The sequence below is a fragment of the Petromyzon marinus genome, chromosome 42, assembly GCF_048934315.1.
Source record: "Petromyzon marinus isolate PM22_M1 ecotype Great Lakes invasive population chromosome 42, UKy_Petmar_22M1.pri1.0, whole genome shotgun sequence".
Classification (NCBI taxonomy): Eukaryota; Metazoa; Chordata; class Hyperoartia; order Petromyzontiformes; family Petromyzontidae; genus Petromyzon; species Petromyzon marinus.
The window spans coordinates 5895303-5908387 of NC_133708.1; the positions used below are offsets into that span (position 1 = coordinate 5895303).

The 13085-nt window shown below is 49.0% G+C and overlaps 1 protein-coding gene across 1 annotated transcript; it reads left to right on the forward strand.

Moving 5' to 3' along the window:
- LOC116951134 (monoacylglycerol lipase abhd6-B) lies at nucleotides 1-10615 on the forward strand. The gene is made up of 9 exons (XM_032969578.2): nucleotides 1-68; nucleotides 2987-3106; nucleotides 3702-3864; nucleotides 4962-5075; nucleotides 5519-5651; nucleotides 6046-6206; nucleotides 6724-6778; nucleotides 7198-7298; nucleotides 7606-10615. The coding sequence occupies exons 2-9, from the start codon at nucleotides 2988-2990 to the stop codon at nucleotides 7831-7833; spliced, it is 1074 nt and encodes a 357-aa protein (XP_032825469.1). The 5' UTR covers nucleotides 1-68; nucleotide 2987; the 3' UTR covers nucleotides 7834-10615.
- Nucleotides 10616-13085: the final 2470 nt, after the last annotated feature.

Below are 13085 nucleotides of genomic sequence, written 5' to 3' on the forward strand. Positions count from 1 at the left end.
GGGGGGAGGGAAGCGCGCGGGGCCTTCGCGCGCGACCTTTGCGCGCGGCCGCGTCGAGGCGATTCCAGGTGGGGTGAGGTGGGGGGTGTGGAGGGGTGGGGAGGGGTTACGCGCACGCACGCGCGCGCGCGCCACACACGCAAGGAGACGGAGAGACACAGTAACTCGCCTCAGGTAAAAACAAATATATATACAAAAAAATTCTCCGCACAAGTCATTTCGATTTATTTCCGCCCCGCCCCGTAATAAATTTTAGTTTTGCTGTTACCGCACCTCCTATTGCACGAATTGATGGCCTCGAATGTGTTTTATGTTGTTTTGTTTGTTCGTTACCGTTGTTAAAAAAAAACTGCTCTACGCGCACCGTTGTAAAACCGCGAATGTTAAGTTAAATGTACAATGGCCACTACGCAGTGTTGTCTGTCCCTCTTTGTAAGCCTCGGGCCGTCGAGCCTGAAACTTGGCGCCAACTGCTCCCCCGTCGTCGTTGTATTTGTTTGTCACACGCGATAGCAGCGAACGAGCGAGTCGATTGTGATCCGTGCTGCTGCCTCCGCCCGCCGTTTATATAACTCGAGGGGGGCTCGCTCATTCATCAACGACAGTGGCGGGTGGGGGGGGCCGAAGCATCGTGAGGGAGATCACACAGCCACCCCCCCACGGCTGTCTCCCACCTGCAATGCGTACGACTCGCCAGGCAAAGGCCGTGGTCTATCCACTGCTGGATGAAGGTCTGCCCGTCATCATCAGCCATGAGCTGTCCACTGCTGGATGAAGGTCTGCCCGTCATCATCAGCCATGCGCTGTCCACTGCTGGATGAAGGTCTGCCCATCATCAGCCATGCGCTGTCCACTGCTGGATGAAGGTCTGCCCATCATCAGCCATGCGCTGTCCACTGCTGGATGAAGGTCTGCCCATCATCATCAGCCATGCGCTGTCCACTGCTGGATGAAGGTCTGCCCGTCATCATCAGCCATGAGCTTTCCACTGCTGGATGAAGGTCTGCCCATCATCATCATCAGCCATGCGCTGTCCACTGCTGGATGAAGGTCTGCCCATCATCAGCCATGGACTGTCCACTGCTGGATGAAGGTCTGCCCATCATCAGCCATGCGCTATCCACTGCTGGATGAAGGTCTGCCCATCAACATCAGCTATGCGCTGTCCACTGCTGGATGAAGGTCTGCCCATCATCATCAGCCATGCGCTGTCCACTGCTGGATGAAGGTCTGCCCATCATCATCAGCCATGGGCTGTCCACTGCTGGATGAAGGTCTGCCCATCATCATCAGCCATGCGCTGTCCACTGCTGGATGAAGGTCTGCCCATCATCAGCCATGGACTGTCCACTGCTGGATGAAGGTCTGCCCATCATCATCAGCCATGCGCTGTCCACTGCTGGATGAAGGTCTGCCCATCAACATCAGCTATGCGCTGTCCACTGCTGGATGAAGGTCTGCCCATCATCATCAGCCATGCGCTGTCCACTGCTGGATGAAGGTCTGCCCATCATCATCAGCCATGGGCTGTCGACTGCTGGATGAAGGTCTGCCCATCAACATCAGCCATGGACTGTCCACTGCTGGATGAAGGTCTCCCCATCATCATCATCAGCCATGCACTGTCCACTGCTGGATGAAGGTCTGCCCATCATCATCATCATCAGCCATGCGCTGTCCACTGCTGGATGAAGGTCTGCCCATCATCATCATCAGCCATGCGCTGTCCACTGCTGGATGAAGGTCTGCCCATCATCATCATCAGCCATGGACTGTCCACTGCTGGATGAAGGTCTGCCCATCATCATCAGCCATGCACTGTCCACTGCTGGATGAAGGTCTGCCCATCATCATCAGCCATGCGCTGTCCACTGCTGGATGAAGGTCTGCCCATCATCAGCCATGGACTGTCCACTGCCGGATGAAGGTCTGCCCATCATCATCATCAGCCATGGACTGTCCACTGCTGGATGAAGGTCTGCCCATCATCATCATCAGCCATGGGCTGTCCACTGCTGGATGAAGGTCTGCCCATCACCATCAGCCATGCGCTGTCCACTGCTGGATGAAGGTCTGCCCATCATCATCAGCCAAGGGCTGTCCACTGCTGGATGAAGGTCTGCCCATCATCAACATCAGCCATGGGCTGTCCACTGCTGGATGAAGGTCTGCCCATCATCATCATCAGCCATGGGCTGTCCACTGCTGGATGAAGGCCTGCCCATCATCAACATCAGCCATGAGCTGTCCACTGCTGGATGAATGTCTGCCCATCATTGTCAGTGACAAGTGGCTGGATGGCTCGGAGCGCTTTCGAGCCCAGGCCTGTCCAATTGTGATTAGACTGGGCTCACAAGTGTACCGATGGACTTCAACCCAGTCAATAAATCTGGTTCGTCGCTTAATGAGGCCGAATTCCAGCTCTTTGAGCATTTAAAAATATAGTATCTCGGTTTGACAGGCATGCGATGAACACCTGTGTGGCAGGGCAGGTGCGAAAGTACCGTGTAGTGCCTCTTGCTGTGGAGAGATCACGGCTGATAAGTAAATGAGCTACCCTGTGTGGAGATGTATGAGAAGCACGCGATGTTTGCGCTGCAGAAAACACTGACGGTGTTGAGAAATTCCCCCAGTGAATATTGCTCTCCGATTATTTAAATCATCGACAACTCTACCAATTATCAGTTCGATTTCTCGACCCCAACCCTAATTGGATAATGCAAAAAAAATTGGTGCAGGGGCGGAATCTAATCTTTGCCCCCTCGTGTGCCGCTGGACAGGAGGTGATAAGCGTTACTTAATGATGTCATCAGGATCATGTGTGTGGCCTGTAGGGAGCTGCCCGCCTTTGGGAGGTAGAGTGTCGGAGCGGCCGATAATATTTAGAGGGTCCCAAGTAGCCAACCACGAGTATTCATTACCGTTTTTAGCTGATTAATCGACTCTGCTGACCAATGTTGACTCGTAACGTTTCTGTTTGTCTCAGTATGTCCACAAACACGGTCGCGCTGGTGCTGGTGGTCGGCGGCACAATATCGGTGCCGGTGATCACCCTGGCGCTCGCCTGGTTCCTGTGCCCCACCGTCTACCTCCATGCCTTCAACTGGTGCGCGCCGAACCCTCCTGGCGGCAAGAGCGCCACGGGGACACCCCCACACATTCACGGTTACTGTCACCCTCTTTCTCTCAGGGGAGACCCCTCCAAACAAACACAAACTGCTCCAGTCTTACACCCAACTCAACGTCAGTCTAACATGTACACGCATCTGCATTGAACATCATCTCAACCCCAACTTAGCCCTGGCACCTAGCCTGGCACAAGTGCTGTGGTCACATCAACGGCACTTATTGGCGAAATGCGGCTGTTTTTATTTTGTGAGGAGTGGTAGTATAGTAGTTAGCATGCTGCACTATGAACCCAGCGACCTGAGTTTTATTCCCACTCACAGTCAACATCGGTGATAAATATCTGAACCGGCCCTGTAACTCCCTCGGGTCTACTTGGCCTCAAATGTGTACATGGTGCAGTGTGTAAACATCAGAATTGTAGAAATAAAGGCGGACGAGCGTGCTAGTCGTGGCAACACCATCCCTTTGTGTCCCGTGCCAGCCTTTATAGGTGCTCACTAACTGTGCTTGCTCCAACATTTTGTTATAGGCTACATGTCGGGGCCTTTGTTTTTCTGTTTGTTTGCGCCAAGGTTCTGGAGGCAGAGACTGGGCCTGCGTGTGAAGCACGTCACTGTCGCTGGCTACACCTTCTGCTACATGGAGCGCGGCGGTGCCAAGAGCAACGCGGGCCCGGCCATCCTGCTGCTGCATGGCTTCTCTGCGCACAAGGACATGTGGCTGCCGATGCTGCGGGTGCGCACGTTTGTTCTCCTCTCAAGTAATGGCTAATACACCTGCTGCATTAATCATCGCTGGCTGCGGGATTTCAACCGCGAACCTCTGCAACAAGCGGTGAACGCGCTGTAGCTAGGCCGTGTCATGTTCACCACTCTGTACCGCATGAAGAGACACGTCTCGCCGCGACAATCCGGAATCCTCCTGTATCAACTCTATTGGAGACCGGTAGTGTAGCAGTTAGTGCGCTGCGCTACAAATCCGGTGACCCGAGTTCAATTCCTGCTCACGGTCAATGTGTAAACATAGCCACTAGGGAGACAAAGGTGGCCAGGCTTTGTGCTGGCCACCCACCACCTCGTGTATCGTGTCGGTCTTCATAGGCCCACACCTCCGATTAGCACGGTTGGCTATGTACAGTGCGAAATAAGTTTAAGATACACACCCATCAACGAGACCACATCTCCCCAATACCCGGATCCCTCCGCTGGTTCCAACTCCAATCATAACCACAAGATCGCAATCTCCATCATCAAGATCCTCCATGGAGTTGCCCTGGGCCTACATCCCCCCTTTCACTTTTTACTCGAAGGGGAGATTCTGAGGTGGTGACATCGCCTCGGGGTGGTGACCCAGCCCAGGGGTCGAGCAATCACCGCTTGTTGCAGAGGTTCACGGTTTGAATGCAGTGGCTGCCCTGGTTATTACTGTGGGTGTCACAACCGTAATAATACCACGACGCACCGGCTACTTCTCAGTGGACGTTAAAGGTTACCTGGCATCATTTGCGAGAGCAGGCCAATGTGTTGCGGCATCAGGGTTCAAATTTGCCAAATTCAAAATGATACTACAAATTCGTCAATTGGGATTCTACATCACAATGGTAGACCAATACTGGCAGACTTATGCCCCAGGTCACTCTTGCAAATGAGATCATCCTGGTGCGAGAGTTCTCACCTGGTTAAACAATATAACCTTGAACGCTCTGTCTTTGTTGCTGCCGCTGTGGCCTGAAGCTTCTTACCCCCAACCATTCGTGCTGTCAGCTGCCTTCCCTGGTTCAAGTCCGAGTTCAAGACATCCTTCTCTTCTCCCTGTGTTTCCCCTCTTGTCAGTTCCTGGAGCTAGAGTGCCGCGTGGTGAGCGTGGACATGCCGGGGCATGAGGGGACCAGCCGTATCGCCGGGGAAGACTACAGTATCCAGGGGCAGGTGGCACGCATCCACCAGGTAACCTTGGATACAGTTGCAAGGGACGGAGGGCAAAGGAGATGTCACATCGAGCCAAGAAGCACGTCCATGTGTTGTGTGGTGTGTGTAAAATGCTTGCGGTGTGTGTACTGTGTTTAAGGTGTGTGTGCACGCTTGTGGGGAGCAGTGGTGTCGTGGTTACCATGCTAAGAAACTGATTCCCGCTCACGGCCAACACATGTTATGATTATCTGAACCAGTCCTGGGCCTCCCTTAGGTTGACTTAGCCTCAAATAAAAATGTGTAAACATTGCCACTAGGGAGACAAAGGTGGCCAGGCGTGATGCTGGCCACCCATCCACTCCTGTGCCATACTGATCTTCATAGTTTCTCACTAACTGTCCTTGCTCCAACTGTCTGTCAAGGCTCTATGGGGGATCTTTATCTTTGTTTGCCTTTGTGTTTGTTTGGCTCTACCATAGTTTGTGGGTGCCGTGGGACTCGACTCAAGCCCGTATCACCTGGTGGGCACCTCCATGGGGGGCTGCATCGCAGGGGTCTATGCTGCCCATCACCCGAAGGAGCTGTGCGCCATCACCCTCATCTGCCCCGCAGGTGATTGTGTCACACACGAACACACCAACACACAATGCAGAGATCCCCTTGCAACTTTTAACGGCTTGCTGGAGCAAGTGTTGTTAGTGAGCACCCATAAAGGCCACCACGGCAAATGAGTGGGTGGCTGGGCATCAAGCCCAGGTTGGCAGTTGTGTAGCGTAGTGCGCTGACCATCGCGCTTACACTGCTCCGAATCATAACAACACACCTCATAAATTCGAATATTTTCGTTAGTTTGTTTGTAAAACCCGAAACGTAACCTCTTTATGCTTGTCCCGTGGTACCCTTACCTCGCTGCTCCCCCCTCCACCCCACCCACCTGCTCATCCTACTTTGTCATCCTCCCCTCCCAACACCCCCCTGCCACCCTCCTCTTGCGGTCGCGGTGCAGGCCTACAGTATCCGTGCGATACGCCCTTCATCCGCGAGCTGCGCGCCCTGGAGGGCACGGACATGCGCAACGCTCGCATCAGCCTCATCCCGGAGACGCCGAGCGAGATGCGCGGCATGCTCGACCTGTGCGCCTACGCGCCCATCCGCCTGCACAAGCAGGTTGGTGCGACTGCTCATGCGCATTCACAGCCCCGTTGTCGAGCCACTGCTGGGTGAACGCCCGTCCGTACCGTCGCCGTTCCAGCTCCTGCACGTGAGCCAAATTCGTCACTCCCTGTCCGCGGCGGACGAGCTCTCGCGGGTGTTCTGTCGTTTGGATGCCGCTCCATCGTTTGTCGAGACTGCCGGCTATCTTCATTCCTTACCGTGTGTGACGCGTCCTCCCTGAGCCCACTTTTCCGAATGCGCAGAATGATGATGTATCAAGCTTGCGCGTGTTTCTTAATCCACGTGTTCCTCTTTCCGTCCCTCAGTCTAATGTCAAGTGTTCACCTCTCCATGCTTCATTATGCACTTTTAGCTTTTGTTCGATTTTCTGTGTCAATTTCAATGTTTCCAATCTATATTTCAGAGCAGGTAACATATACACATGTATTATGTTATTACCATAATGTGTTGTTATTTATTATCTTGTGTACGTGTAACATATACAAATTTTTGACGTTTGCTTCTGTAGATCCTGAAAGCCCTGGTGGAGTTGCGGTGCCAGAACAACGACTTTTACAGAGAGCGTGAGAGACGCGGCACTGCACTGCTCATGTTACAAGCACCGCACAGCACTCTCATTTAGCTATTCTCACCAGTATGAACCCTGCAAAACGATTACGGCCACAACGCTACCACAGCTCCCCCATACGTGTCCACGCCACCTGCCAACACAGCTCACCACACCGCTGGTGACTGCCGCACCAGGCTCATCGCGGGTAGGCGAGAAATTGGGTGAGTGGGCGAGGGTTTGGGCAGTTTGGTGAGTGGGTGAGTGGTTGTATCTGCAGTTCACCAACTCCTACACTAAGCAATGAAATGGCTAAATCACTTAGAGGTGTACCTCTAATCGTTGCTCTCAGGCTGTATGAAAAAAAAAGGAAGACAGTGGTCCGGTTGAACTGACGTGGTTTGGCACTGTGGCTGTGCGTGTTTCTCTGTGTAGTGTTTTTGGCGATCACCAGTGAGTCATCTCGTCATGCCCTGCAGGAGGCCCTGCCACTCATCACGACCCCCACGCAGGTCATATGGGGCCAGGAGGACAAGGTACGCATGTGCACGTATGAGCCGAAAGATATTGCTCACTTAGACATGTGTACGCATGCGTGTCTCTCTGTGAGCGATTGTCAGCCATGCAGTGATTCACCATCCACACGTGCCAGCAGTTTGATGGTGCACAGGATGCTGGGCCATGATTAGATTCAAGTTTTTAGGTTCGTTTTGTATAACCCAGTGAGAATTCAAGAGACAAGGATTGAGTCTCATAAGAGTTATGTGGGTCATCAAACTGAGAAAATGAAAAACATAAAAACCTAGCACAAAAATGAAGCATAAACATAAAGCGCACCTGCAGGTGGTGGACGTGTCTGGCGCCACCGTGATGGAGGCCGTGCTGCCGTCATGCCGTGTGGACCTACTCGAACGCTGCGGCCACTCGGTGGTGATGGAGCGGCCCCGCAAGGCCTCGAGCCTCCTCGCTGCGTTCCGCCACAGTCTTGACTTCGACGGCCCGAACGGCAGCAACGGCGGTGGCGACAGCGGCGGTGCATACTTGGAGCCCCGTGCCGGCAAGCGCGACTGAGCGCCCACTCGCACCGCCACCTTTCACACCTGACCAACCCATGGCATTTACGAGGCCACAAAGTTTACGAGGCGGCGTGTATCGATCCATCAGTCATTAGTCGATTCTAACAGAGGGTGGCCCGGTAGCTCAAAGACACTCAGCCGTCACCGCTGAAATCCTGAGTTCGAATTGAGGATTTTGCTGCCCAGCCACTGTGAATAAACCAGGTTCTCAAGCGTAAAGAGCTAATGGTCTCAGCACAAAACTTACTCAGATACCAGGAATTGCACGCACACGTGCATGCAAAAAAAAATTATGAGAAAAAAGTTGGTTCCCCGCTTGATTTGAATAAATGTCACCGTGTGAGAATTACAAGTATCAGTTTAACTGTCATGTGGGAAACATTACTTTCTGTGGCAGTGGCAGGGTAAGTGTCATCCTTTTCTGCGGGCCCTTCTCTAACGCGAAGAATCGCACTGCGGGAAGTCCAAAGGGATTCTTCGTCACACGCCCTGACATTGATACCGTTTGGGATTAATCGGGGATAAGAGATTTTTTAAATTAAATCTTGCAAAGTTGACGTGTGCATTTAAGCGTTTATCTGACTCAATTGTTTAATTTATACGCGTCACGTGTAATTGGTTCACGTGACCTCTGTAACCACTAGAGGTGCTGCTCGCACCACAGAAACAACCGGCGGTCCTTGAGTCGAATTGCGGTACTCAATCGTCGCGATTGTGTGGAATCTGGATTGGCTGGAATCGTTAAACGTCTGTCGTTTACCATAAATCTGTGGCTCAAACTTACCCACGTGGGCCTGGTCAGCTGACCCATTACACGTCAGCTACAGAGACACGGAGGGATGATTTTTTTTATATTGGAGGGTCACTTTCGAGGCAGTTGGGAACATAGCCAGTTTAGAAGCAGTTGGCGGTGCCAGGGTTGCACTTTGAGAAGTGGGATTGTGTCCTGGGTCGCATAATTTTCTTAAACACTGGAAGCAATAAGCACTAATGTAGGTTATTGCACTTACTCATTGCAATATATTGGTTGAGTGGACGAAATGTAATGTACTGCGATAAAGCATACGCAGCTTAGGAGAAACCTAGCGAAACGACGCATAGGGTAATATATTGATTTTCAAGATTGCGATATTATTTAAAGTTGTGAATCGCGTGTGTGAGGATAGATGTTGTTTAATTCTGTCTCCGTATAATTCCAAGCATGCACCTCTCCATGCTTCTTTGTGCACCTTTCAACTGGATTTCAGAAACAAGCGCAAGTTAGAGACATCGTAATGACCGTTAAGAAACAAAATAGTCGGTGGGCTGGGGTCGGAACACGTTTCTATAAAGGACGATGGCCAAGCCTGATGACAGTGGCAGCTTAAGGACGGAGCACATACGAGAATACGTTTACTGCGTGGGTCGACTCCGTGGATTGTTGCATCACATGTCTTTGAGAGATGTACGATGATGTGTGTAATCGGTTACCATGAAACCTGCAGCCACTAGAGGCGCTACAATTCGCTGAAATATTAAAGAGATTCCTCGAAACGAATTTCGTCCAGGGACGTTCGGTCAGGGGAGGCAGGGGAGGCAGAGCCTCACCTGTCATTATCCAATGAAAATAGCTGTTACGAAAAGTAAAAAAAAAGAATCAAATAAAATAAATATTCAGATTTTTCCACTGATCTGTGTTATAAATGTAATTTCTGTGTTGATTCCAATAATTTTTAAAGTCAAAATCACCAAATTTGCGGAGCTCCACTGCAAATACAGGAAGAGATGAAAGGTGAGGCAGCAACGAGCTCAGCCTCACCTCTGATTGTGCAACCCCTCAGTAACTGGATGTTACTATCTTAGTATGTCACCAATGTAATGTTTGTAGACCCCTTCATTTCATGTCCTCGCCTTCCATACTCCAGGTAACTTATTTCACGTATGTGTATAAAGATATTTAGGCTCGCTGGTCTCGGCATGAAACTGCAATAAAGAAGCACCAGGGGAGGCAGCTATTACATCTGCCTCACTGAAGGGGACGTGTCTAACACGCCCCCCTCAGTGTGTGAATCTGGCTCTGACACTAGCCAGTGCCTCCCCAGCCATTGACCTCACCGCACGTCACTGATTTTGTCCAGCGATTGAAGCGCGTTGGCTGAGAAAATACTTGCTGACGCCAACACGGTGGCATGTGGCGTACAGTGTTGAGTCAGTATTTCTATTTTCGTTCCAAGTCTGGTCAACGGCAACCTATGGATGATTTCAGAGTCATTCAGTCGGGGCTACGAAAGCAGTCTAAACAGTTCCTCCCAAAGTATGAGGGGCGCTCAATTATTTCCTCCCAGTATCAGCTCAGCCAATCGGTGAACACGGTCATGTTTTTGAATGCTATACGTTTCTAGCCAATTTCCATTTTCTCCTCCAGTGCACTGAATAATAATGAAAATGTATAAAGCGCCCGTAAGCAATCGTTCTCTGGGCACTGCAGTCTCTAACTGTATTGGTGTCTTCGTAACACGAACTGCACTGAGCTAGATTTTTAAAAAAAATATCTTAATAACGTTCCAAAATTAGCTCTGTGTTTTCACTCAAACTCGTTAATTTCGTATCAGTCGTAAGCTAAACAAAAAAAAACCCATTGAATATCTCTTGTCACTAATTTTTTTTGAAAGCGATTAACACTGGCGGTGTTACTCGGCAACCACCCACGGGGACCCACGCTTTGCTCTGTGTAATTTATACCGCAAATACTGTTGACGTGTATCAAGGTTACTGCAATAATAAAGTCATAATCTCAAGCTTTGTCTCTTTGCGTTGATGCAATAGTTTCACCACTTCACATTGGATATTTAAATTGTTTTACCGTGCAACATTCTCATAATTGATTTCCGAGTGAGATTGCCTCGCCGCGCGTGCCAATGTGTGTCGTGCACACTCCACCACCCGACACAGCCAAACAAACGCGCCCATTTACGCGTGAACACAGCAGTGCCCCCACGACTAAACATACACTGGAATTGATCATCACTTTGACTTTTTGCAACCGGTTAGCCGGTTAATAGTTTGCCGGTTATCGTTCAAACCTTAAATTAACAGTTTGAAAAAAAATTAACACATTCAATAACACTGACCTTAAAAGAAAATATATAACAGGCGACGTTTCAGGCAATGGCCCTTCATCGCGCCGAGTTAATAAGGCATACCTGTCAACCCCATATCAGTGCCTACGTTATTACAGACCAATTTAGACCTTATTGGTCACACCGTGCTCTTATAAATCTCAACGCTCATCCTAAAAAGTCCCATCACAAGGGAGAAACACAAAAAATGTTTGCCCGTATTGAAGCAGCTGTACGCCGTATGGACTTGAAAACTCAATTTTCCTGTACAAGAATACGGGTTAACAGTATGGGCTGACAGCTTTGATAAGGTATTCTTTGGCGGCTCTCGGATCTTACATTAACATGCTAAGCTCTTACATTAACATAGCCACCTCAGCGTGCTCGTCGTGGAGGCCACTCAGTGATCTTACATCAACATGCTAATCTCTCACATTAACATGCTAATTTCTTGCATTAACATGCTAATCTCTTACATTAACATGCTAATCTCTCACATTAACATAGCCACCTCCGCGTGCTCGTCGTGGAGGCCACTCGGTGATCTTATTAACATGCTAATCTCTTACATTAACATGCTAATCCCTCACATTAACATGCTAATCTTTGACATTAACACGCTAATCTCACATTAACATAGCCACCTCCGCGTGCTCGTCGTGGAGGCCGCTCTGTGATCTCACATTAACATGCTAATCTCTCACACTAACATGCTAATTTATCACATTAACATCACTAGCCCCGCCCACTTCGTTTATGACCCTTGGGCTACACTAATTAAAAACTATAAAAACAGCCTGCCTTCAGCAGGTATCCTACTCTTTTTTTCCTCCTGATGAAGATCGCTTGTGTTGTGATCGAAATGTAGTTTTTTGTTTTTAAAATAAATTTTAACCTATTAATTCCTGCAGTCACGAAAGCTTCAAGTCAAGATTTAGCAATGATAAGGGTTGGAGATCCCACTTAACAGCATTCATATAGCGACTGCCTTTCCTCTCCCGGTAAAATTAACATAATTTATTTAAAAGTGTAGTTTGGGCCCCGCCTTTGTATTGCACGAGCATAGTTTCATAGTTTAGTTTCATAGTTTCATTTATTTGGTATAGCCCTGTGAGCCATTCGGCTCTTGAATCGGGTGCAACCGCAACAAACAAAAAAACAAAAACATGAACAAGAAAACATCTTAAAGTGATGATGTGACTGTGCAAACAGAAAATCCAGGAAAAAAAGATCAAAATATTCCTGAAATAGCACCGTACACCAACGCTGTGTGCAAAAATCCCAGTGGGATGCAAGTCAAACAACAACAACAAGAAAACTTAGATTAAGGCCATCAGTCTAACTCCGTACTACAATAAACAAAAACATGGCCAAACCAACAAACTTTTAGAAATCACCAAAATAAAGCCATAAATGCAATGTAACAGTGATCATAGGAACTGTGACTGAATTTTTTACAATAAACTACATAAATAACATGTAACACCAAACCTTAGAGCCATAGCTGGCTGCATGAGTGACTCCAAAAACGACAGGAGCATGAGTCGGAGTATCACATTTTTCAATGCACCTTTAGGATCAGCACACTAAATCAAAATACAGATAATACTTTGCAACGGTCATCCGGAGCAAAACATTTTATTTTATTTTAGGCCACTCAATAGCAGTGGCAGCTAGGGGTGTACGACTCCTCTAGAGCAGTTTTGAGTGAAGATCTCATAGGTAGTGATTCAAGTTGCAGTTTATTGGCAATAGCATTCCAGACCCTGGGGGCATCAATAGCAAAGGCCCTTCCTCCAGTTTTTGTACGGCAATAGGAAATGTGAAGCTGGTAAATGAGCGAAGACCTGAGGTCAAATTTGTTCTTTGAAACAGAGAGGAGATCCAGCAGGTAGTCTGCGGATTTTTATGTAAGTACATCGTGAATAAATAAGGTCTGGTGCACAAGCCGTCGAACATTAAGAGATGTCAAGTTTGACCCACCCAACATTCGTATTAACATAAATACGTTTTTAAGGCGCTCCAACCCGGCAAGCCGCATATACAAATTAACATAATTTATTCAGATATGTCGACGTACCAAGCCACGGCGGCAATATAAAAATTAACATAATACATTCAATGTTTTCACTTGGCCTCGCCTGCATAT

Excerpts from the sequence above, each read along its gene's own strand:
- LOC116951134 (XM_032969578.2), top strand. The coding sequence starts at position 2,988 with ATGTCCACAAACACGGTCGCGCTGGTGCTGGTGGTCGGCGGCACAATA. Across the intron at positions 6,779-7,197 it reads CAACGACTTTTACAGAGAGC|TGTTTTTGGCGATCACCAGT; the intron begins GTGAGAGACGCG and ends TTCTCTGTGTAG. Across the intron at positions 7,299-7,605 it reads TATGGGGCCAGGAGGACAAG|GTGGTGGACGTGTCTGGCGC; the intron begins GTACGCATGTGC and ends GCGCACCTGCAG.